Below are 26,980 nucleotides of genomic sequence, written 5' to 3'. Positions count from 1 at the left end.
TTATTACAATTTAACTGATAATTTTTTCTAAAACCGGTTGAAGTTTGCCCTTCTCTAGCACCTTGCTGGCAAACTGTCTTGGTTTGGAAAGCCGGGAGTCTGCTAAGGAAGGCAGGAGCCTCCCCTGAAATGGAGAATGTAAACACTCCCCACCCCTCTCAATTGCTATAAATTTTAAATTAAGGGGCTCTCAGGCAAAAATATGGGAGCAGGAAATAACAGTTCTTTAATGGGGTAGGGAAAAAATAAAAGGGTAAAATAAACAATGCAGTCCACTGGAACAACACTGCCAGAGTCAGAACCCAACCTGACACCCTGTGGGTCAGGGTGTTGGTAGCAGTCCCATTGGAATTGTGGCTGCAGTTGTCTTGAAGTATCAGGTGTGGTTCTGTTGGAGCAGGGGGATGTGTAGAGAAGGATGTAGTCTTGCTCTGAAGATCCAGTGGAGGAAGAGGCAGCTGCTGTTCCTCTGGGGAATCCAGTGGAGAAGCCGTGCTGGTGTCTCAAAAACCTCTGGATTATATCTGGGTAGCAATGCTTGGCTCCTCCCTCTGGGCTCGGAGCATCTCACAATGGGATGTTATAGTTCTTATCAGCCATGCACTGACATTCCATAGCTGTTATCAGCAGAGGTCCCCTCCCAGGGAGGTGTGAATGTGGTCACTCAAAGAGATAAGGCAAACTGGCCGCTTGACAAAAGATAATCTCCCATACAGATGGTAATAGAAAACATGTTGCACTGCAGTCTGGAACACAAGCTCACATTTGTAAATGGTACTTTTTAATTCCAGGTACAAGATGATCTCTGAATTCACTTGGCCCAACCACGACCTGCCCTCAGACAAGGAGGCAGTGAGGAAGCTCATCGAGTGCCACGGCTTCCAGCATGACGTGGCCTACGGCAAGACCAAGCTCTTCATCCGCACGCCGCGCACACTCTTCACCCTGGAGGAGCTGCACGCCAAGATGCTCGTCAGGATCGTCCTCTTCCTGCAGAAGGTAAAGCCTCCACTGCCTCAGACACTCAGCTCAAGCTCCTTGAACCACCCTTGCTCTCCTTTCTGCCTCTGTTGCTGCATGGATTCCAGACTTTGGTTGCTGCTGGATATTTTTAGGGCTCTTTCCATGGTGCTCTCTGGAGCCTTGGTGTGGTGGGAGCTGTAGCACCTAAAAGGTTGTTCATTATCACTGTCATATTTTCTGAAAAATCCCTTCTCAGAATCTCTGCTGGTCAGAGGGACTCTGAGATACGTACGAGTCTCTTTTCCCAGCCTGGCAGTCGAAGAAGGAGTCAGGATTCTTCTTGAAGCTCGACTTTGTCTCCATTTTCAGTGTTTCTCTTGTTTCCTGCTAACTCTGCTCCAGCCCTGGCTGGGATCCCTCCCTGGCTCTGCTGCTGGCAGATGGGGCCAGGCAGTGCTGGAAAAGGTACAATCAAAAATCAAAAATCAAAGAGGAGGGATCTGATGAGGCCTTCTCTGAGCTCTGAAAGCATCAAGGCAATTTTGCCTGTCATTTCTGTTCTCAACTTGCTTTCAATTGTTCATTAACAACTCATAGGGAAATTTAATTCTTGCTCTTTTTTCCTTCTGTAGTTTTGCCTGTGAGCATCAAAGGCTGAGGGACACAAACTGTGAGCACATCTAGAAGGATTTGATTTTCTTTTAAATAACTGAGCCTTCTGTTGCATTAGAGTTCCTCAAATTGTAATTTAGGAAAAGGGAAAGACAAGAGGAGGTGAAATGTGGTGTTGTGACAATGGGCACTTGTGTGACACAAGTGAGGCAGATGTGAGAGCAGCCTTAGAGCAGCTGATCCCAGCCTGGGGCCCAGGGGTGTTTTCCTCTGCACAGGAATGAGTGTAAGTGAAAGAATCCACATTTAGCAGCTCTTTTTTTAGTGATGTGTATTCTGTGGCTTATGGCTGTCCTGTAAATCATGAGGCTTTCCAGAAGGGACTCAGTAATTATCTGGAGAGCTTCATCATCTGGTGACCCTTAACCCTTCCAACAGTGCTGCTGCCTTTGTGTAATGGTGCTTACCAATTTGGTTCAATTGAATTAAAACTGACTTCTAGTTTAAATAGATAATTTTACTTTCTTTTGTTCTATATATCTGGGATGTCTTCACCTTTAGATTTATCTTTCGGGCTCCTTTTTTTTCCATGGTAAAATGTCAGTGAGATCCCAGGCTGTAATTTTCCTTCTGCCCCATCGCAGTCAGTGAGCAGATGTGAAGTGATTTAACCGTGGCAACTTGCTGGCTCCAGGAGAATTCAGCAAGTGAGAGCTGTGTCCAGTGTCACAAACCCCATATGGCAGCAGGGACATCACACCAAAGGGTCACTCCAGGAGCCCCAGCTGAGGTTGCTTCATGTGATGCTTTAGGGTTTATTTGCTGTACCTGTGCTCCTGCCAGCTCTGTGATTGTCACCCTGAATGCAAATGGAGCAGCTCTATGTTAATCATGCAAATAAAAATTTAAAAAAAGCTGCCATGAAGCTCTGCTGTTTTGCTGCCCTTGGAAAGGCTCCCACAGGCTCATTAGCTGTGCAGAGCAGAGCTTTGTTCGGGGAAGAAAGCCCGGGCAGGCGGCACGTGCGGGCTGTGCAGATGATGGCTGCTGTCACTATAATTTACTGCCACATTTCGGTGGCATTTTATCAGCCCGGCACAGCTGCGCATGGAAATCACTCCTGAAATCTTCCTGCCTGGCGGGGAAGCAGCAGGAATGTCCTTGAGTGCAGCCCGGCCCCTCCTGGGACACAGCCCAGCCACGGGGGCAGGGCTGGCCTGGGATGTGCCCTGGGCATCCCGAGGTGTCCTTGGGCATCCCAACGTGTCCCTGGAGCCAGATGGGCTCTGCAGAGGCTCGGGAGCTGCCATCACCATGGCAACCCTCCCCAGCCTGCAGGGAGAGCAGCACAGAGCTGTGGCTGAGGTGTCATCGTTCTGTGTCACCATTCCGTGTCACCATTCCGTGTCACCATTCCCTGTGCCACCTTCCTGCTCCAGCCCCACCAGCCCTGGGAGCTCAGGACACAGGGAAGCCTCAGGCACACAGGGAAGCTCCTCCATGGACACAGGAGGTGTTTCCTGACAGGTTATGTGTAAGAGCTGAAATGAGGGATGCAGGACTCCAGGTGGCTCTCCAAAAAGCAGTTTATTGTGTACAAAATGCAGTTTATTGTATCCAAGAGGTTACAGCAGTCCAGGGTCGTGGGTGACAGAGCTGTGCCCACAGCTGTCAGCTCCAGAGACCCTTAGTTTAGGTTGCAAATGCATTCTATACTTTTCTTTTGGTTACAATGCATTATATACTTTTCTTTGCTGAGAATCTCCATACAGTAGAACCAATCTATACCTCAACTTTTATCTCTAGCCTATCATAACTACTGTAATTACCATATTCATGTTACTGTTCTCCAATCACTACAAGTTAGTACATTACAATTTAAGCTGGAAGTTGTTTTTCAGTTTTCTTGCAGTGGGAAATTCTGAGACCTTTTTTCTACTTGCAACATGGGCAGGCTTGTTTGCCTGTGCTATCTTTCTGCTTGGTAAAAACACCTTCGTGTTTGGGGTGGGTTTATCCTTTGTTCTAAAGATGTTCTAACTAACATATCCTTTGCCTCCTTGGCTATGCAGTAAGACAGGCTCAGCAATTCTTTTATTCTCTATCAAAACTTGCTTCCATCTCTATTCCTTGTTCAGATTCTCTATTCAAAAATCTTTCTGCTAAGCACACATATCTGTGAGACTTTCTTGTCAAACTTTCATCCTTCCCAACAGTAATGGAGGGACAGAAGCAGCCAGTGGGGGCTTGAGCCAGTGACCCACACAGAAGGGATGGATGGAGTGGGTTTGCCTCTGGCTCTCCAGGCTGTTTCCATGCCAGGCAGTGTTTGTGTGTGCTGGCTATCAGCAGGAACAGGTCTATAATGCCACTTGGATTGGTATCCTGGACCCAGGCTTTGATCTGGAGAGGCTCTGGCAGGGAGGAGCTGTGGCAGGAGATGCTGTGGCTCCTTCCCGAGGAGCAGGGGCTGGGAGCTGCCAGGACCAGGTGCAGGGAAGGAGGAAGAGCTGGCTCCATCCCCGGCACTAACAATGGCTGATCCCACAGCTCCTCCTCTTCCCTGGGCTAGCAGCATCCCTGCCTGCTTCCAGGGAAGGCATTAAGGCAAAAAAAATCCACCCTGCCCACCCCAGAAAATGCCAAAGCATTTTAAAAATGCTTTACCTCTTACCAAAAAAGAAAAGAGAGAATTCCTGCCAGTTTAGCCCCACAATGGCTCAGCTGCCTTCAGAGGAATGGCAAGAATGGCAACTTGCCTGTGGGGGAAAAGCAGGAGAGCTTGATCCTGCCCTTTCAGTAGCAGGTACCTGGAGACACCTGGATAGCTTCTTGATGTCCTTCTGCTCCAGGAAATGCTGTGGAAACACTCTGTAACCTAAATAAGCATAAATATCCATTATTGCTGAGCAAGGGAGGAGGAGAGGAGGTGCTGTTGAGTGTGCACCACTGTGTAAAATACAGCAGAGTCCAGCAGAGTATGGAGAGCAGGGAAACAGCCTGTCCCAGGGTCTGGTGTCCCAGCTGGATCACCTGGAGCTTCATGGCTGTTGGAGCCACCTTAAAGCTTGGCTTAGCATTTCCAATACAGGTGGAGAAAAACAAAACACAAAGAAAAGCCCAAACTCTTCCCTGAACCTTTTGCCAGCATCAGAAAGAACATTTGTGCTCTGATGAGTTGGTTAAACCAACCTTTGGTAGCTCTGATCTTGGAAATCATTCCAGGTTCTCTCTCTGCCTTTCACAGCTGCAGAGGATTTTTTTCCATGCCAATCCAGGTGTTCCACAGGCAAATTGGGAAGAGCAGATTCAGCCCTTGCTGCTGATGCTTCCACATTGTTATCATGGGAGGGAATGAGCTTTTGTTGTGCATGAGCTTTCCACCTTTTCAAAGGTTCTGATCTGCTGCACCTCAAGGTGTCTTTAAGCTTTGAGCTGTGACAGAGCTGCCAGTGGGGTGCAAAAAATGGCAAAAGAAGGGCAAAAAGGACAATTCCTTCAGGATATTCTGGGGTTCTGGTGTTGCCAGAGGCAGGAAATCCTGCAGGGTGCAGCGAGGATTAACAAGGTGCCCTGTCAGGCCCATGGGACACCACACTTCCCCGGGTTGGGAATCTCATCCCTGTCCCAGGGCACGGGGGTGTTTGCTGCAGCCTTGGCTGAGCTGCAGGAGGAACCAGGAGCTGAGATGTGGCTGCATCCCACACCTGGGAGTTGCTGGAGCATGGCTCCTTTGGTGATTTTTATGTTCATTATTGAACAGGCTCTCGTTAGTGCCAGCTAATTAATCTCAGAGTGGGACCCTTCTCTCTTTCCAGCCTGTGGAATATTGTTGCTGCTAAGCAAAGCAATAGAATGAACATTGTTCAGCTGACTTATGTGGAAAGAGAAAACAGCTCTGAGCAGATGCAGCAGCTCTTCCCCCTCACTGCTCTCTGAGGTGATCTGGGAGAACAGGGAGCCTTTGATTTAAACCATTTATGAGATCCACATTTACTCAAACCAGGAAAAGGCAGAGCACAACCTGGGGCTGTGGGTGAGCTCTGAGCCCCTCCATCACAGCCCAGCTCTGTGGGGAGGTGCCCCTCTGGAGCAGGCAGGGCTGGGGGCACTGGAGATGGGGAGTTCCCCCAAGGCTCCACTGCACTGCCACGTAAATAATATTTAATATTTCATATTTAATAACCTGCCCGTGTAATAGCCTCCAGAGCTGAGCAGGGAGCTTTGTGCCTGCCTGAATTCTTTGTTTCTCACCAGTTGGGCTGCCTGGAGGGCAAACCATGGTTTGGGACAGATGGAATATTGATCATGGAGCAGTCCTGGCTGGGCTGAAGGAGGATGGTGGCAGAAGGTGTTTGTGGTGCAGCAGGAATGGAGGAGTTTCCCAAGGTTGGGTTCCTTGCAGAACTGCTCCAAAATACCATTCTGGGGTTTAATTTAGCCAGGCTGGGTTTGTTTGCTGAATCCTGGGCATTTGTTTGCTCACTCATGTATTTGGATTGGGAGCTGTGTGGGTTCTGCTCTGCACTCGCAGGGATTGCAGCATCTAGGTCAAATCTAGATTATCCCTTTTTCCATGGGAGATGTGCAGGCAAGGCTGCATCCTGGGCCCACCCTGGCTGCTCTGCTGCCTTTCCCTGTGCTCTGCAGGACCCAATTATTTGTTTTCATTTCTTTCTTCCATTTTTTCTCATTTTTTTGATGGCACATTCAGAGCATGGAAGAGCCTGCAGACAAGGCTGTAATGCATAGATGGGTGTGGAGGATTTATGTTCTGCTGAAGTGATGGATGTGATCTTGGATGTGAGGTTTCTTTAATCTTGGAAACTCTGTTGGAAGCTCAGTGAGGTTTTTAAACTGATTCTAAAGGTATGTTCAGATCTCCCCTGCCATTCATCTGAATTTTAATTTATTAATTTTTAATCAAAAAACAAGTGAATTAAATATTCTTTAGGGAAAAAAAATCATTGCTTCCCTTAAGCTGGGATGTGTCTCTTGCTTTGGCTGAATGCTGTTTGTGCAAGTCCCTGATTTAGAAGCTGCCAAAGCAGCTGCTGCACTGGGAATAGTGGGATCATCCCTTGGAACACTGCTGGGATCACTGAATCCAGGGCTGTGCAGGAGGAGATCCCTTGGTCTGGAGCTTTTCATGTCCCCAGGGGTCACTTCCACCTTGGTTTGGCCTTAACTGAGGGAATAAAAGGGACTGGAGGAAAGCTGAGGCTGCCCCATCCCTGCCGCAGTGTCCAAGGCTGGGTTGGGTGGGGCTTGGAACAGCCTGGGATGGTGGGAGCTGCCCATGGCAGGGTGGGACTGGATGGGCTTTAAGGTCCCTTCCAGCTGGGGTTTGGGATTCCATGGGTGATGTTTCTATGGAATATCCCATTTAAAACACTGGAATTGGCAGAGGTCTCTGGAGAGTGAAGAAAGAACAGCAAGGAACTTCCTCACTGGGAGCAGCTGTGTAGAAATAAATATTCTTTGTAATGGTCAGGAGGTTGAGCTCTGTTCAGACTTTGGAACAACCTTTTCCTTTCTCTCTATCCCTCTCTTAGCCCTTCAGTCCTGATTTCCATTGCCCTCTTCATTTTTCCTCCCCTGAATTTTAGGAGGACAAAGCATAGAGAAGGCAAAGGTATTGAAAGAGGTGAGGAGAGACCATGGGTGGGAGCAGGATGGGGGAATGTTGTTTGGTTTGTTGTTTGGTTTATGGTGCTCTTTGGAGGGTTTTTTAAGCCAAAAAACTCGCTTTCTTTCCATTTTTAACATAATCATTATTGCCTCTGCTCTTGTATCTGTGGTTTGCTCGTGGGCCCTTCCCTGCCTGCTCACACTGAGGAATCAGCACATGCTGCTGGTTGTTCCCTCCCCAAGCCCAAAGTCTCCTTAGGTTTTCCTCCTGGGGACAATCTACTCCATGTCCTGTCCTGTCACTGTCACATTTTCTGGAAAAATCCCTTCACCAGGATTTCTTCTCCTGAGAAGCTGAGAAACCTCAGAGAAAAATGAAAACAATAATTATCTGATTGCTTCTCCGTGTTTTGCTGCTTTGGAATGTGGTTGGAGATTTTTTTTATCCAACATGTGAATTGTTCTTACTTAATGACCAATCATGGTCCAGCTGTGTCAGGACTCTGAAGCAGTCACAAGTTTTTAATTAGTACCTTGTTAAGCCTTCTGTCTGTATCCTTTCTCTATTCTTTAGTATAGTTTTACCCTCGCGTAATATGATATAATATAATATAATATGATATGATATAATATAATATAATATGATATAATATAATATAATATAATATAATATGATATGATATTATTATGATATAATATATATAATATAATATATATATATAATATAATATGATATGATATAATAAATATAAATATAATATAATATAATATAATATAATATAATATAATATAATATAATATAATATAATATAATATAATATAATATAATATGATATATAATATAATATAATACAATATAATATAATATAATACAATATAATATAATATAATATAATATGATATGATGTGATATGATATGATATAATACCATAAAATAATAAATTAGCCTTCTAAGAACATGGAGTCAGATTCTCATTTCCTCTTTCATCCTGGGGACCCTGAAAATGCCACCCTGTCCCTTTGCTCCTGCTGGGTCTCTGGGCTGGGCTCTGATCGATGGCACTGCCCTGGAGGCTGCTCCAGAGGGGTCACTTGGAAAACTGCCATCAAACTGGTTTTTTGGGAGCCATGGCATCCTCCACCCCCTCCCTCGTGCCCCACACACATTTCCACCTCCCCATCCCTCTGGGATGCTGCCAGAGCCTCCTGGGCTCCTCTGCCCGTGGTGCTTGGCTGGTGGCTCTGTGTCTGCTGGTTGGGATTTGGGATCTGGGGAGGCAGATGGCTCTGGAGCTGGAGCTGAAGCTGTTCCAGCAATGTCACTCTGATTTCAGGTTCCTTCTGCCCTGTGGCTGATTTTTCCTGAAAGATAAAGAGACTTTGCCTTGTGGAGGCTCCTGCTCCTCTGTCAGCTTGGCTGGGAGCTGGCTCAGGATTCAGGAGCTGTCAGGGCAATCTCAGGAGGTCAGGCAGGGACAGATCTTCAGTCTCATTCCCATGGGAAATCAGGTTAACCAGCAGGGAAAGCCACAGGAGGGGGAAAGGGAAGTATGGATTTATTCTTGCCTGTGGGGGGGATGGCACAGGGCTCTGCCATCCCAGGCTGCTTTACTCTGTTCTGATGCCCCCAGCTGGCTGGGATGTGGCTGGATTGAAGTGGGAATTCTGAGGTGCCTGTGGCTGTCAGGTCTGAGGGATGATCTACTGAATCTCTTTGGACCTGGGCATGAAAATCCCTTGGATCTTACCTTGGGTGCAGAGGCATAAAGGGGAGAAGCAGAACCCTGCATGCACAAATCCTTCTGTTGGGGTTTGGCCCTCCTTGGCCCCCAGCACACCTTTGCAACAGGAGAATCTGTTACAGGCTGTGTAAACTTCCCTCTGGAAATTTAATGTGTTTAATTTGATTTTACAGGGCTCAATGTTCTTGAGTTATGAACTGAAAAGGTGCATTGGGTAGAGCTCTCCCAATATTCAAACCTGAGGAAGGTGTGAGTTGGCAGGAGCACTTCAGCCTCCTGGAGCTGCTTGTTCTGGAAATGCATTGGCACAGGCTGCCCAGAGCAGCTGTGGCTGCCCCTGGATCCCTGGAAGTGTCCAAGGCCCGGTTGGATGGGGCTCAGAGCCACCTGGGATAGTGGAAGGTTGCCCAAGGCAGATGGTTGGAGCTGGATCTTTTTTAAGGTCTCTCCAAACCATCCTGTGATTCCAGGATTCTGTGATCCTTGTTTGTCTGATCTCTGTCCTGCTGCTCACAGCTACACAAAGCACCTGCCCAACAGGGAGGTTTTGCTTTGACACCTCCTCTTGTCCCCAGGACTGACCATTCCAGGTTTCTGGATGGCTCCATGGGACCATGGGGCAGCCAGGTCACCGTGGCAGCTCAGCATTACTAAGGGGCTTCTTTGAGCTGCAGTGGAAAACAAAACCACCAAGCCAGAAAAACAGTTAATTTAGAAAATATTTGTCCCCCATTCCCTGGGAGAAGTTTGTCCTTCCCTTTGTTTCCTCACCTTTGAGGCACTGCTGTGGTGCCATGGAAGGTCCTCACTGGCAGGGGGTTCTCCAGTTATGACAACTTGATTTGAGAACATGCTTTTCATTAATGGTTTGCTGTGTGTGTAGCCAGGGGCATGTCTGAGCTGGATAATTGGATTTGGGAGGCCAGTGTTTGTACAATTGTGACACCTCTTGCTGTGAAGCCAATTTCTGCAGCGATGCAGCTGATACAACACGGGGGCAATCTGTTCCAGCCTTTGTTCCAGGCATGTCTGACTGGTGGGAGAAGTAACCACAGTGAGAGACTTCCCTCAACAGCATGGCTGCTTCCAGCCCAAGGAAACAAAACCAAGACTTTGTTCTGGTCCAGGGAACAGCTGACAGCAGTGAGCCTCTGCAAAGTCTTGAGCAGCTTACAGGGATTTACTGTGTCTGTTCTTTTCTTGAGACCTCCTGTAACACCCAAGGATTGTTCACTGAGGCCTGGAGCCCTTTGTTCCTCATTTCTGTTCTCAGTAAATTCAAAAATGAGAAATTGGCAGTAGGGTTTTGCCCAGTTTATTTTGTTTGTTGTCCATACATCTCTTACAGGTACATTTTACGCCTCTTCAGTCTATGCTTAACTATCTCAAGCAATCCAAATCTTCTTTGCTTTTCTTTAAAAAAATATCCCCAGTACTCTTTGGATGCTCAGTTTTTGGATCCTAGCTGGTGATTCTGTCAAATTCAGAGTTTCAGAGCCTGCTCTGCCTTCAGAGAGGGAAATGCCAGGTTTAATCCAGCCTTACACATTTTGGGTGAAGTCCAGGCCTTGTGCAAGTCTGGTTTAGGCAGGAAGTTTTGAGCCTTGAGCTTCCCAGCAGCTCTGAGGTCTTTGCATGGCTGAAGCTGCACCAATCTGAGCTAAAAGCACAGTGGTAACTGAGTGTGGTTAGTGACTGCTGAGCACAGCACGTGTGCAGGGGTTGCTGCCTCCCCTCTGTCTAATGGCCTCAAGGAATAAATAAGGAACATGTTGTTTAATATTTTGTCTGCGCACAGGGATGAGATTCTCAGTCCCAGCTCCCTGGGTTTGGTTGGTGGGCTCAGTTTCTGCTGTGGCTTTTGTGCTTCCTGCTCTTGCCTTTCCCTTCACTGTCCCATGTCCTGCCTTGCTTCCCCAGCTCTCCCCTCAGGCACTGAAATGTTCTTTAGTCCCACACCCTCCCTGAGAGCAGCCCTGGCAGGGGCTGAGGCTGCCATGGAGCTCCCTGGGTTGTTCTCAGAATCCCAGAGTGGTTGGGGTTGGAAGGGACAGCCAGTCCCACCCCTTGCCATGGGCAGGGACACCTTCCACCAGAAGGGATGGTCAGCCTGGAGAAAGGGAGGTTCCAGGGAGAGCTCAGAGCCCCTTCCAGGGAGGTTCCAGGAGAGCTGGAGAGGGACTGGGGACAAGGGATGGAGGGACAGGACCCAGGGAATGGCTCCCAGTGCCAGAGGGCAGGGCTGGATGGGATCTTGGGAGTTGGGAATTGTTCCCTGGCAGGGTGGGCAGGCCCTGGCACAGGTGCTCAGAGCAGCTGGGGCTGCCCCTGCATCCCAGGTTGGACATTGGGGCTTGGAGCAGCCTGGGACAGTGGAAGGTGTCCCCATCATGGCACTGGAGGATCTTTCAGGTTTTTCCCAACCCAAATCATTCTATAATGCTGTGATTCTGTGTGGGCAGGATTGTGCAGGGTCTGGGCTCTGTTCTGCTGTGTGAGAGCAGAAATGGGCTCCACTGATGAGTTTGATGCTCCATAAAGTGCTGGGAGCTGAAGAACTGCCCAGGCTCAGCCAGAACTCCATGGGTTGTGTCTGTAGGGAAAGGGAAACAAACATCCCCCACAGGGACAGCGAGGAGAGAGCACTCTGACAGGGGCTGAAAGAACAGAGTTCTCTGCTTATGAAGGGTTTGACACCCCCAAAATCTCTGTATTTCTCTTTAAACTGAGCATGTCTAGAGAGGAGCAACCCCTCACAGCTCTGCACTGATTGCTGCCTGAGCATTTCTGGGCTGCATGGAAGGACTGTCAGTGGAGCTGTCTGGAGAGCCTCTGACATCAGCTTCACAAAGCAACTGTCATGATGAAAACAGCCTTGGGTAGTTAATTAATCCTTCTGTAGATAGAAGGCTTGATGTGCTGTGGGATCTTTCTCAGAGGGAAATAAAGTCTGTGACAGGACCATGGTGAGCAGGGAGGCTCATTATCCTTCCAGTTCAATCCTGCAAGGAAAAATAAATACAATCTTCTGCTTGGGGGGTGTGTGTGTGTCGGGACTGTTGCTGACAGTCACGAGATTCTGTGCAGTGTGTGCAGGGTTGAGTTTAAATGTAATGTAATATAGTAAGAATAATTTAGTATAGAAAAATAATATAATATAATATAATATAATATAATATAATATAATATAATATAATATAATATAATATAATATAATATAATATAATATAATATAATATAATATAATATAATATAATATAATATAATATAATATAATATAATATAATATAATATAATATAATATATAATATACTATATATTATATATAAAACTATATAATATAAAACTATATAATATATAATATATAATATATAATAGAATAGAATGATAACTAATAGTAATATAGTATAGAATAATATAGTATAATGAGTAATTCATTAGCCTTCTGATAAGATGGAGTCTTCCTCACCATTCCTCTCCTTCGTCGGGGGCCCATGGTGAGCAGGGAGGTTCATTATCCTTCCAGTTCAATTCTGCAAGGAAAAATAAATACAGTCTTCTGCTTGGTGGGTTGTGTTGGAGGGTAAGTACAGGTGGGGATGGATCCCTGGGAAATGCCAGGGAATGCCACTTCGTCTGCTGGGGAAGATGAAACAGGAAAGCCTTATCAATATGATTGTCTGGCAAAAGATTTTGAGAATGTAGAAACTATCAGTGAGATTGAAATGAAAGCAAGCTTTGTGATCCCTCAGTTACTGAACAACTGGAAAACAATGGCATGGCCACCTGAAGGTGATCCCCTTTTGATGGAACAACACCCTCTGCTTGCAGATAGGTCCAGGGGTCAGAGCAGACCCTACAGCTTGGCAGAAGGGGCCCAAAGAGGAGTTTTAGGGTTTGAAATGTAACACAGCATGGTAATGTAATGATTCTTATAGGCTGTATGTAAATGCTATAGGATTTGTATCTTGTACTAGATTGGTTAGTGAGAATTAGAATATTCAACACAGAAGAAGATTTATTGTATTGTAATGGGAACCTCGCTTTTTTACGCTTTTGCTCTCTTGCCCTTTTACTCTCTTACCCTTTTATGCTCTTACCCTCTCGTCCTCTCTACCCCTCTCTTCTTTCAGGCCTGCTCTGAGCTGTGGCTGGCAGCTCCCAGCAGGGCCCTGCACCCAGGCCCTTTGCAGTAAACCCAAAGTTCCATGACCTGGCTGCAGAGATCTCTCATCTCCCTCCATCCTGACCCTCCTACCCCCCGACACACCTACACTCTGCTTACAGGATGGCAGAGGAAGTCCTTTCCCTCGAAACAAAACTATAAATCTGTGCAGCACAGGAAAAGTGTGGAAAGCCAACAATGCTGTTGTGTGTCCCTGCAGGTGTGGAGGGGCACGCTGGCCCGGCTGCGCTACCGGCGGACGCGGGCGGCGCTGACCATCGTGCGGCACTACCGGCGCCACAAGGTGCGTTCCCACCTGCGCGAGCTCCTGCGGCGCTTCCGCGGCGTGCGGGACCTGCCCGACCGCGGCCGCTCCATCCCCTGGCCCGCCCCGCCCAAGGTGCTGCTCCGCTTCCAGGAGGCTCTGCAGGACATCTACCACAGGTACGGCCCTGCTGTTGGGGAAGATTGTTGGAATTAAATAGTCGGTAGAGCATGAGACTCTTAATCTCAGGGTCGTGGGTTCATGCCGCACGTTGAGCGCCAATATATTGGAATTGAATCCCAATATTGCCGGACGGAACGTGCCTGGGCTCATCTGGCCCTTGCTGCTTGACCAAGGGCGGCAGCTGTGGTGGTTTCACCTCAGAGACACCTTTGGCTGGCTGGATGCTGCAGCTGGCGCTTGGGACAAGTCCAGGCTTGCAGGAGCTCAGGTTTACCTCTGGAGGAAAGGCTTTAGGTGATGGTGATGGAAAAGGAGTCAGTTCTGCTGGGGGGTTTGGATCCAGAGCTTTATTCCTGGCCCACAGGCCTCTGAATGCAGCAACAGCTCGAACAGAACCAAGAAATCACATGGTTGCTGTGTCTTTTAACCCCAGGGAGAGGGGCAGGGAAGGGGTAGGGATCCCACCAACCAGGTAAGGGGGGGAAAAGTCTCGGGACAAATGACACCTGGATGGCCCAATGTCCCCAGGGCTGAGAGGCATCTTTTGATCTTCACCAATCACACGATGCCCTTGCTGGCATACCGAGATTCACGGACAGCTGTCAGCAGGAGGCAATGGAAGGGGAAGGGAGAGGGTATTGGCACACCTGGGGAAGGAATGGAGATAACTGAGACAGGCTATTACATCACACTGCAACAGAAGATGAAACAGGAAAGCTTATAAATATGATTGCCTGGTAAAAGATTTTGAGAATATAGAAACTATAAGCGAGATTGAAATGAAAGCAAGCTTTGAGATCCCTCAGTTACTGAACAACTGGAAAACAATGGCATGGCTACCTGAAGGTGATTCCCTTTTGATGGAACAACACCCTCTGCTTGCAGACAGGCCCAAGGGTCAGAGCAAACCCTACAGCTTGGCAGAAGGGGCCCAAAGAGGAGTTTTTAGGGTTTAAAATGTAACACAGGATGGTAATGTAATGATTCTTATAGGCTGTATGGAAATGCTATAGGATTTGTATCTTGTACTAGATTGGTTAGTGAGAATTAGAATATTCAACACAGAAGAAGATTTATTGTATTATAACAGGAACATCACTCTCTTACTCCCTTACGGTCTTACCCTTTTACTCGCTCACCCTCTCATCCTCTCTACCCCTCTCTTCTCTCAGGCCTGCTCTGAGCTGTGGCTGGCAGCTCCCAGCAGGGCCCTGCACCCAGGCCCTTTGCAATAAACCCCAAGTTCCACGACCTGGCTGCAGAGATCTCTCATGTCTGTGTATCCTGACCGTTCTACCCCCCAATGCTCCGACGCCTGTTGTAGTGTGTTTTTATACTTTGTAATACTTTGAAGTAGTTTTGGTTTGTATCCTCATATTTTTCCCAAATGGTTCATCCCAGACTGTACCCCCGTCCCTTTACCTGTGCTATCCCTCTCCCTGGATGAGATCATCCCCAAACCCCCACCCTGGCTCTCTGTCCATCACTCAGTATCCCATCCCCTCCATCCAGAAGCTTCGGTCCAGGTCCTCGAGTGATTAGCCAGAGGCCAGGGGTCAGCCCCCCAAGCCGTGCCCCATACGCTGTCCTAAATGTCTCTCGCCCAGTACCCATCCCTCAGGGTCACTTATTGGTCAGTAAAATGTTATCTACTTTGGGTTTCCACCTCCCTTTAAATGTAACCTTGGCACATCTCCCGGGGCTCTCGGAAGGAGCCCCCTGAGGTGTAGGGGCTCCTTTGGGACTCCTAGAATAAACCTTGGATTGACCCCTGCTAAGAGTCAGCCCTTTATCTTCTACCCATGTCTCTGGTGTCTCTCCTGCTGCAAAGGTGACCAGCCCAGGTGCCCTCAGTACCCTCGGGGCACAGGACTGTGTCTCTCCGCTGTCTGCTGACTTGGGGCTGGCCGGGGGTTCCTGAGAGGATCCCAGAGAGACAGAGACACAGCCCCCCCATGGCACAGCTGCTGCAGGTTTTAGTTTTTGTGTTTTTCAGGTTCTCTACTGCTTTAGTGGGTGGGTCTGGGCTTCATATGAGAGTGTGAAAAACCCCAATCACTTGTTTTTAAAATTTTAAAAGTTTCATAGTAATAAAATGGTTATAAAAATAGTAATACAATTAGAGTAATAAAAATTTGGACAATTTGGATTAGGACAATGTGAAACAATAGAAACAAAGAGTTATGGACAGTCCGGGTACCTTTTTCTGGGCAGCACGAGCCCAAAAAAGGACCCACATTAACAGAGGATTAACCCTTAAAAGCAATAGCTTGTTGGATATTCATACACCTCATACATGATGGATAAATTCCATTCAAGTACAGGATTCTGTCTGGTCAGTGTCAGCTTCTTCCTCTGAATCCTGACAGTGTCTTCAGGCCTCAGCGAGGCAGGAAGAAGTTCATTTCTTCTGATAAGAGGGCAATAAATTCTCTTTCTCTGAAAGATTCAGGTGTCCTGTGGCTGCTATCTCAGTGCAAGTCTTTTCTTTAAAAAAAGTATCTTACTTAGCATAGTTTCTATTTTAACATTTTGTTATAACCTAAAACTATATTTAACACACTACTAAAAAAATTAATACAGCATTACTTTCTAACACAACACATATAATATTCATTTTAATATTTGCAAAAAGCCAATCATAAAATGCACATTTCTCACAAAGGACAAATGATCCAAATTTCAGGCCCAAGAGCATAAACAACGTGGGCTGAAGAGAGAAAAACAAGGATAGGACTGCATAACCTAAAGCTGTAATTGGAGAATTAACTCCAATATGCTAATAGACTAAAACTTACAAAAGTGTGAGACCCAATGACTGGTGGGGCATTTTGTGACCATTTTGGGTTCACCTGGTGTGTAGCTTTGCAGGGCTCTTGTACTACCCAAAGTGGATCCATTGAGGCCTCCTAATAAATCCCTACTTTGTTCCTTAGCTCTGTCCAGTCTCCGTTCTAGGTCAGCCTTCTCAAGGCATCAGTCCCAGGGACATCTGGCTGAAGGACATGATTTGGGTGTGGATGGCTTCATGCCCTTGACCAGGCAGATAATTCTGATCCAAAGTTTTATTGTTGAATCACAGAACCCCAGGGTGGTTTAGATCTTAAAGCCCATCCAGTTCCACCCCATGCCATGGGCAAGGGCACCTTCCACCAGACCGGGTTGTTCCATTATGATAAACATTGTGTTTCCTTCCTTGGCCCCTTTCTGGACGGTTTTGAAAAGAAAAAGCAGCTGCTCTTGAATGAGGGGAAGAAGAAAAAAAATCTTCTGGATTTCTTCAAGATTTCTTGTAGTAACCTAGTGTTTTTCTGCAGTAAAATGAGTGATGTTCCCCTTGTCACCCATGTTCTGTGTGCAGAACAGGTGTTTGTACCTTCATTTAACTCCCAGTATCTAAAGGCTGGTGATTTTTTTTCCTCTGGGAAGCTGTAGGCAAAGAAGTTACAATTTCAGTTTGAGAAATGATGACTTGTGAAAGTGGCTGAATAAGAGAAATGTTGGCTGGAGGGGCTTTCAGAGACCTCCTGTCCAGCCATCAGCTTGCAGGGCAGTTCCAGCAGATCTAGATCAAGTCAGCTTTGTTATTTTCTCCAGCTGTCTCTTTCAGGAGAGACATCCATCCACCCACAGCCTGTCTGGGGAGAGAGTCCTGCTTTCACAATTAGCTCAGTTATCAGAACTACGGAATTTTAGCTGCTAAAAAGCCTTTTTGTACTATTAACCCTGGAGTTCTGCTGCTGCTGCTGCTGAAGGCTGGGGAGTGTGGTGTGGGGCAATGCATGGGCTGCCCTGCCCTGTTCCATGGTGCAGTTGGAACTGAAGGGCCAAATTCAGCTGTTAGAGGAGAATGGTGCTGTAAATGAGCCCAAAAATGGGCTTGCAAACACTTGATTGCAAACAGATGCACCAGTGGTGCATCTTGTGGGTGTGGGATGGGGAGTGATGGGTATTTATATATAAATACCTTTTGTGAAGGTATTTATATATACCTTCATATATGTATCTATAGTATATATTCTTAATATATTGTATATTATAATGTGTTTTATATATTATATACATAAAATACTAAAATATATGAATATATATTTTAAATATGATATTATATGATATGATATATGATATTATATGATATGATATATGATATGATATACAATTGTGAAGGTATTTATATATACCTTCATATATGTATATATATTATATATTTTTAATATATTGTATATTATAATATGTGTTTTATATATTATTTATAATATATTGTATATTATATATAATATATTTATATATAATATAATATAATATAATATAATATAATATAATATAATATAATATAATATAATATAATGTAATATAATGTATGTTATGTTATGTTATGTTATGTTATGTTATGTTATGTTATGTTATGTTATGTTATGTTATACAGTACATTTCTTTAAAACATCAACAGACCTTTGCAGCTTGGGGAATGCCTGGGCAGGACTCTGAGGGTGCCCTTGTGCTGCTGCTCTTGTCCTTCCCGGGCGAGCTCCAGGCTGGGGGCTGAGGCAGAGCTTGCTCTTGCTTTGGTGGCAGGTGGAGAGCGGCCGAGCTGATCCGGAGCGTTCCCCCAGAGGTGCTGCCTCAGCTGAGGGCCAAGGTGGCTGCCATGGAGCTGCTCAAGGGCCACAGGGCTGACATTGGCCTCCAGAGAGCCTGGCGGGGCAACTACATCGCACTGGTGAGTGAAGGGACCTGGGCTCAGGGGGCTGGAAGGGGAAAATTTGGGAAAGTGAGCGTTGGTTTATTGGGAGGGGAAGTACTTAGAATATTCCTCTGTTCATGTGTGTTCAAAACCTTGACTTCCACTGCACTAGGAGTGATTTTTGTGAGTCCTGAGCAGCACTAAAGCAGTGCCATCAGCTGTCTCTGCAAATGGGCAGAGCCAGGCTTCACTGGGAGACTGAAATGCTAGAATGGAAAGCACAGGGACTGAGAGAAATTCTCTCTAGGAAGATTTGATTGCTTCCCTTTACTCCATCCTTCCTTGGAGCACTTAGGTGTGTCAAGGTTTGGTTTCCCAAAGCACAGAAGGGTGGAGAGAGCCATGTCCTGAGCCTGTCTCTGCTTTTGCAGAAACCAGACAGCCCCCAGAGCTCAGGCTCCTTCACCCCCGTGGCCAACGAGCTGAAGCGCAAGGACAAGTACATGAACATCCTCTTCTCCTGCCACGTGCGCAAGGTAACGGGGCTGGGGTGTCCGGGGACCAGGAGGTGACCCTGGGGTGCTGGGACAGCACTTCAGAGCACTTCCAAGGAGCTGCATCAGGGATTTTTGGGTGGAGCAAGGTTGGGTGGCTGCTGGGGCCTCATCGTGTCAGTTGTTGAGTCCCTGCCCATGCAGAGTGCTGGAGCTGAATGGTCTTTAAGAACCCTTCAACCCAAACCATTCCATGATTTCATGATCAAATCACTTCATTCTGCATGACTGGTTTGGGGCTGACATTTTTTTGTAGCAGAATTGGGTTTTTTGTTGACTTGGTTGGAAGATTTAAACAGCTAATTAAAAAACAGACTTGTTTAATTGTTGTGGGTAGCTCCTAATGATACTGGTTGGAAATATCTGTCAGGGAAGGATATTTTTAATTTTACAAAAAGCCAACAGTGCTGTGGGTGTTCAGGTGTTTTTAAGAAGCTGTATATTCTTTTAATTTGTAAATACTGCAGTTGGTCCCCACATGCACAGTTATTCCTTATGATTCTGCAGATCTAGACAATTCATTCTGCAGCACAAAATCTCACTTTATAATAAAACTTTGCAAGTGGTAGTGAGTTGTATTGTTTATTTAACAGTGATTTGTGTTCATAAAAATAGAAATCTCTTCTTGCTTTCCAAGCAAAAATATCTCAGTGGAGTTTGGTGTTGCTGTGTCCACGTTCTCTGGGAGGATGTGGTTCACAGGATTGAGGGAGGAGCAGGCCAGTCTGAATCCAAATTTCCTCTTTACAGCCTCACAACTCTTGGGCTGAACCTCCCTTCAGGGACAGAGAAATGCAGAATCCCCCTGGCTTTTTTCAGGTTAGGCTGAAAACAAAATAATTCCTCTTCTAACTCATTGAATGAACTGATTCCAGTTGCAGCTTCTGGCTAAACTGGGATAACTGTAGAAAGGACAATATTCAGTTATTAGAGATGTGATGATGGGAATTGTGGGTTTGGATGGGAATGGAATTATGGTGATGGAATCACTGGGGTCTGTGTGTGATGGACACAGTGTGGGAGTTTTATCTGGTCCACTGTTGTGCAGCTCTCCAGCCTTTAAGTCCTTGTGTTTCTCTTGCTCCTGGTTCAGCTCTCAAGGACAATCTCCTGTGCAGGCACAGGGAAAAGCAGATTCCTGAAGCACAGATCCACATTTCATCCTGTTCCCTACCTGCCAGGACAGAGCTCTTGCCTCCAGACAAGTGTCAGAGCAGCATTTGTTGGTTTTGGTGTATGGAGGAATCTCTGAGCATTCCGTGTTTTTTACTGTGACTGTGCTGGAAAAATCCAGTTTTTGTGGGTTTGTTGCATTGAGATGCCAGCACTTCAATAGTAGAAGCAGAATGGGGATGGAATAGGTGTTACCCATCATAAAGTGGATTTCTCCTGAGCCTGAAAGGCTTTCAGTGCTCTCAGAGGCAAAGCTTTAAAGCTGTGGGTGCATTAAAAGGGCAGCTCAGCTGAAATCACAAATATTGCAGGATTATAGCCTTGCAGCCATATGGGTTTTAAAGTATCTTGTAACTTTCTTTTAACTTTTGAAAGGTTAAATTGTTGTTGCTTTCTTCTCACAAAAGGTAGGATTTGTATTGTAAAATCAGGGTGCCCCCAATGTAGGGAATGATTGGCAGCTGACTCCATTGATTCAGAAGGCTGAACAATTGCTATATTATATTATATTATATTATATTACATTACATTACATTATTATATTATATTATTTATTTATATTATATTTTTATTTATTTTTTATTTTATTTATTATATTATATTACATTACATTACACTACACTATATTAAAGAGATGCTGTACTGCATAGAGTACTAAAGAATACTGAAGAAAACTCATGACTGTCTCCCAACAGTCAGGACACAGATTTTTCCCCAGTTGGCCCAAGGAAAAAATTGGCTCCATTTTCCCCCAATTGACCAAGGAAACAAAACAATCGTCAGCAGAATCCAACTGACAAATCACTTCAGGTAAACAATCTTCCCAACACATTCCACGTGTGCAAAAACAACAGGAGCAGCAGGTAGAGATAAAAATTGTTTTTCTCTTGTTCTCTCTGTGCTTCTCCAGGAAAAAACCCTGAGAGAGAGAATTATGGTTCTCTGTTCAGAGAATGTGAATGCCACAGACCTGATCCCCTGCTGGCCTGCTAAGTTAGGGATTCCTGGCATGGCTTTGGAGCCATCAGCATTGCCCATCTCTGGCAGTGCCCAAGGCCAGGTTGGACAGGGCTTGGAGCACCCTGGGACAGTGGAAAGTGTCCCTGCCATGGCAGGGGTGGCACTGGGTGATCTCCAAGCACAAACCACTCCATGATCTCAGCACTACTGAGGACAAGCCTGCAGCACTGTGCCATCTCATGGATGTGTAAGCCTGGTGATTGCAGAGCCTCTCCATGTCACAAATGCAATCCATCCCATCCAGATCCACACTGGGATGGGGCTCCTCCCTCAGGGAAGCGTTTGTCTTCTGCCTGTACAGACAAGAAATGTCCGAGGGAGCAGAGCAGGGAACACAAACACTGCTGAAATGGGAGGGTTAACACAAACACTGCTGAAATGGGAAGGTTAACAGGACAAGGGTCTGACATTTGAGAATTTAGCATTTCCCTTTCCAAGCAAGGCACTTCCTCAGGTCGCGTTTCTGGATCTGCAGACTGAGCAGCAGTGAGAGCTGTTGGACAGGAGTGACTCTGTGCTCTGACTGCAGGAGCACAGCTGGGAGCAGCCTTTGCCCTTCACAGGAAACCATTTCCATCCTAAGCTGTTTAAAATGAAAGTGTTTCTCTTGTCAGAAATACAAATTTTGGCATCCTGCCTCTTACCCCAGAGTAAGGGCAGTCCCTGGGTGACCCTCAGTGCTGGGGCAGAGGGAATCTCTCCTCATTGCTGCTCTCTTCCCTTTGAATTTTTAAAAAATAAATTTTTAAATAAATCATCAGGTTTCTTCTCTTTAACCTTGATTTTCCCATGTGCAATCTGTTGGATTATGGGGTTTTTTTTGGTTTAGAGATGGGGTAACTGAGAGGTGTTTTAAAAATTTTTTTTTTTTTTTTAGTTTTATGAAGGTATTTATATATACCTTCATATATGTATATATATATATATTATATATAGTATATATAGTATATTATAATATGTTTTCATATATTATATATAATACTAATATATATGAATATATATTTTACATATTATATTATATTATATTATATTATATTATATTATATTATATTATATTATATATATGTACTATAATATTTGTTTTACATATATAACAAATATTACCTGTAAATCCATTTCCCACATTACCAAACCCTATTGGCCCAGGGTGGCACATGGTGCTGGCACGTGCAGCCTGGCCCAGTGCTCAGGGCACATTTGTCACATCTCTCATGTTAAATATATATATATAATAATATATATTATATATATATATTATATATATATATAAAAAATACATAATATATATGATATATTTTATATCTTGTATATTATAATATGTGTTTTATATGGATAAAATACTAATATATATGAATATATATTTTGTATAATATAATATAATATAATATAATATAATATAATATAATATAATATAATATAATATAATATAATATAATATAATATAATATAATATAATATATAAATATATAATATTTGTTTTATATATATAACAAATATTATCTGTAAATCCATTTCCCACATTACCCAGGGTGGCACGTGGTGCTGGCACGTGCAGCCTGGCTCAGTGCTCAGGGCACATTTGTCACATCTCTCATGTTAAACCTGGTTCCTGTGGGTTTGTAGGTTGTGTTTGATCTCTGCTGAAAATTGACTCACGTGAAGCTTTACCAGGGGCCTGCAGAGTGAATTATAGAAATGATATTGTAATTATCAGGTGATTTCATTGCTTCCCTTAAATAATTCTCCCGAACAAAGCAGCAATTGACAAAAAAAGGCTGCTCGAGTTCATCCGTGCTGTGTTTTCATGATTCAGCTTATTTGAGGATTCCTGAGCAAAAACTGTGCTGCTCCTGCTCTTCCCTGAGGCAAGAAGGTGTTGGTGGGAAGGTGTTAAAGGGCACTTTGGTGAGCTGGGCTGAATGTTTTATTTCTGAAGCAGCATCAGCCTTGCCCTGTGGCTTCCTTCAGCTACTAAGTCACCAAACCACATGTGAAATAGTTGTTAAGTGTCAACAGCAATGTCAGGTGTCAGCTCTTGGAAATGTTCAGTCTAATGCACTTCTTTCTTTGCACAGAAAACACATTAAAAGCAAAAAAATACTGGGCAGCTTGAGCAGATACAGATGGAGCCCAGAGCTCACCCATTTTAAACACATTTATGAGTAAAGCAGCCCCTGTGACCTGTCAGATATTGGCTCATTAAATTCATTGACACAGAATATTTTAGCTGATGACATTGATCTAATGAATTCTTCAGGAAGAATCTAGAACATTCTAGATCAGGAAGAACTTCCTGGAAAGGGAGCTCAGGCCTTGGCAGGGGCTGCCCAGGGAGGTGTTGGAGTCCCCATCCCTGCAGGTGCCCAAAGAGCACCTTGATGTGGCGCTCAGTGCTCTGGGCTGGTGACAAGGTGGGGACTGGGCACACGTTGGACTTGATGGGCTGGGAGGGCTTTTCCAGCCTCAGTAATTTTCTGGTTTTAAGCCTAAGAAGTTAATTTATTCCAGGAGCTGCTCTCCAAGTGTTGAGCTGCTGGTAAAGTTTTCTTTGCCTGTGTGGGGGCCCAATTTCAGCAGCTTGAGCTGAATAGTAATGGGGGGCTCTGTTTGGAGCAGTTTTTGCAGGAGGGTAGAAAGGCTTTGAAGCCTTGCTGAGGGGAGGGGAACGAGCTGTGTGGTTGCTTCCCTGCAGTAGGTACAGGTAGAAGCAGGTCATTCCTGCCCATGGAAAAATCCATCTTTTCTGAGCATTATGCTGCTCTTCACTTTTTCAAAGGAAATTTTCAAGATTTTTGCCTTAGGAGAAACCAAATGCATATTTCATGCAAACCTCCAGATTTTGTTGGATCACCTAGGAAACAACTCTCTCTCTTTATTTTCTTTAGAATAAGGTTTTTCTTCTCACTTTTCCCTTGTCACTTGTGGCACCAAGCTCCATTGACAGGATCATCTCTTTCAAAGGCCTCTGCCCTGCAGTGTCCAGAGGCCGCTGACAGAAACCTGAAAAAGTTCCTTGAAGATTTTTCAGCTCTTTGCCAGATCTTCATTTCCCCCACGAGCTTGTCAGGAAGCTAAATTAGGACTGATTCCCATTTGGATCAACAAGATATAAATACAGAATGCCCAGAAGGTGCAGAGAACACAATGCTGGGAAGGGCTGTTCCCCAGGAGGGAATGAGCTGTAGCTGAGAACAGAAGGCCTGTCCTTACTCCTACAAGCCCAGTAGTGGTATTTGCATTGTGAGTGCAATTTTGAGTGTAATTTTGTGTGTGCAAATTTGTGTGAGTCTCTTCTGTGCCTGCTCCCCAGTGGGACAGTTTTTACTTTAACCCACAGCAGGTATTATTTATACAAATGCACTGTCGGTGCACGAGGCACCTGGAGCTTGGAAAAAGCTGGAAAGACATGAGAATTTGCACCTCAGGTGAGATGAGCTGCTGGGCCTCTCCTTTGGTACATTTCTTTAGCTGAATTTTAATACTAAAACCAGCAGGGAGCCATGAGAAAATAGTGGGGTTGAAACCATGCCTGTAGAACTCCCACAATATTCCACAATATTGGCTTGGAATACACCAGGGAATACACCCCTGGCTTTGGGGTATTTCAAAATATATCAGCGGGGTCTGAAGGTGAGTCCAGGTGTGACAGAGGCCAAGGACACCTGGCATGGATCAGAAATAGTGTGACAGCAGGAGCAGGGCAGTGACTGTCCCCTGAGCTGGCACTGCTGAGGCACCTCCAGTGCTGGGGTCAGCTCTGGGCACCTCATGGGGAGAAGGACCTGGACGGGCTGGGGGTGTCCAGGGCAGGGAATGGAGCCCCAGGAGGGACTGAGGGAGCTGGGAAGGGGCTCAGCCTGGAGCAAAGGAGGCTCAGGGGGCCCTTGTGGCTCTGCACAGCTCCTGCCAGGAGGGGACAGCCCAGGGGTCGGGCTGTGCTCCAGGGAACAGGGACAGGAGCAGAGGGAACGGCCTCAGGCTGGGCCAGGGGAGGTTGGATTGGATATTGGGAAAATTTCTTCACAAAAAGAATGATCAGGCATTGGCACAGCTGCTCAGGGCAGTGGTGAAGTCCCCATCCCTGGGGACAGTGGTCAGTGGCAGCCTTGGCAGGGCTGAGGAACCATTTGACTTGGTGATCTCAGAGGGCTTTTCCAGCCTTTCTGGCTGTGAAATCTGAGTGTGCTTCCCTCTCTGCTTCCCTCTCTGCTTCCCATCTCTGCTTCCCATCTCTGCTTCCCATCTCTGCTTCCCAGGCAGCAGCCACAGCACCTCCTGCCCTGGGGTGGCTCTGGTGTCACAGCACCAGAAATCTGCTCCCTTTGTCACCAGGGGCTGGGCATGGGACAGCAGCCAGGCAGGGTCATGGCAGTGCCCAGGGAGTGTTCGCTGTGTCAGACTCTGCAAACAAATCACAGAAAATCAATTACTTGATTGATCTGAGCTCTGAGGGGCAGATCCAGCCCCAGGGACTGGACTTTGGTTCAGCTCCCAGGACCTGGAGCATTGAGAGCCCCGAGCTTCCCCAAATCCTGGTTGAGGAGCTGGTGCTGCTCTGCTCCAGCACCCAACACGTGGCACCAGGCACTCCTAACCTACTTTCTCAGGGCCATTCAGTGTTTCATAGCCTTTAGGCTTTTTTTCTCCCATTCATCTGCTTCCTAAAATAATCCTGGTTACTCAGCATCTCTTCCTGTGAGATTCCCAGGCCCTCAATCATGTTCTTCACCTTCTCTGAACCACCAGATTCTCCTTCACACTCAGCACCCTGGTCCTTCACAGGCTGTTCCAGGTGAACCAGGGCTCCCAGGACATTATTCCCATGTTATTCTAGCCTGTGCCAACATTTTTTCTGAGCTGCCTCATGTCTCTGTGCCAAGATGTCTCCAGAGCTGTCTGAAATCATCCTCGGTTGCTTTTTCTGAGTCAGTGCCGTTAATGTAAAGCTGTCACAGAGCTCCCCAATTTGCATTTTTTGCCTTTATCTGCTCTGAACTTTGTCACTCTGCTGCCTCCTGACTGAGGATATTTAAGTTCTCCCGTTGTCTCCTGATTTCACCCTGGAAAATCCTATTTATGTTCATCCTCCTCACGTCTTACCCTTGTCTCCCCTTCTCAGTTGATTAATAAATATCTCAGTGACTGTGATACAACCATGACTCTGGTTTTGCCTCAGTGAAAAACAATTTCTACTTTGTGTCCTACTTTCTTAGGCACTTCCAACCCTGGTGAGTGTTTAGTGCTGAGGGGCATCCAACAGCCTGGGTGAGGTGGAGCTCCAGGGAGAGCTCAGAGCCCCTTCCAGGCCCAAAGGGGCTCCAGGAGAGGGGACAAGGGATGGAGGGACAGGACCCAGACCAAGGATGGCCCAAAGCCTCAGGTCTGGGCTGTGCCAGGGCAGGAATTCTCCATTTGGGGTCCCCAGAGCTCCTGGGTAATGTGAGGACAACAGCCTGGGATTGGGATCCACTTGTTCAGGGCTTGAATGTGGCTGGGGGGAGCATCTGGCCTTGGTTTGAGTGAAAACTGGAATTTCCCAGGGTGCCACAGCTCTGCTGGGTGACTGGGAATGTTGCTCCTCTCTCTCTTCATGATGGGATTCCAGGGACCATGTTCCCTTTCCACTGCTCCAAGGCCCAAGGAGAAAACCTGTTTAGGAGCTTGTGTGGGTTTGGGGTATTTTTGTGTGAATTTTGGCCCTTTGTGTGTTTAGAGTATTTTTGTACAAGTTTGGGGTATTTTTATGTGAGTTTGGAGTATTTTTGTGTGAATGTTGTCTGTGACTTTAGGGTGTGTGTTGTGTGACTTTGGGGTATTTTTGTGTGAGTTTGGGGTATTTTTGTGTGAGTTTGGGGTATTTTTGTGTGAATTTTGGCTGTTTGTGAGTTTAGGGTGTGTGTTGTGTGACTTTGGGGTATTTTTGTGTGACTGGGGTATTTTTGTGTGAGTTTGGAGTATTTTTGTGTGAGTTTGGGGTATTTTTGTGTG

The 26,980-nt window shown here is 45.9% G+C and overlaps 1 protein-coding gene across 1 annotated transcript in view; it reads left to right on the top strand.

The window, feature by feature from the left end:
* The window catches only part of MYO1D (myosin ID), a 168,609-nt gene that overhangs the window by 71,808 nt on the left and 69,821 nt on the right, over positions 1-26,980 (top strand). Inside the window, exons 16-19 of the mRNA XM_030966419.1 lie at positions 792-999; positions 13,334-13,557; positions 18,137-18,281; positions 18,677-18,781. Coding sequence (XP_030822279.1) covers positions 792-999; positions 13,334-13,557; positions 18,137-18,281; positions 18,677-18,781 — 682 coding nt within the window. The remainder of the gene's footprint in view (positions 1-791; positions 1,000-13,333; positions 13,558-18,136; positions 18,282-18,676; positions 18,782-26,980) is intronic.

The sequence above is a fragment of the Camarhynchus parvulus genome, chromosome 27, assembly GCF_901933205.1.
Source record: "Camarhynchus parvulus chromosome 27, STF_HiC, whole genome shotgun sequence".
In the NCBI taxonomy this organism is placed as follows: Eukaryota; Metazoa; Chordata; class Aves; order Passeriformes; family Thraupidae; genus Camarhynchus; species Camarhynchus parvulus.
The sequence above is the reverse complement of the archived record's forward strand: the minus strand, read 5'-3'. Positions and strand labels throughout refer to the sequence as shown.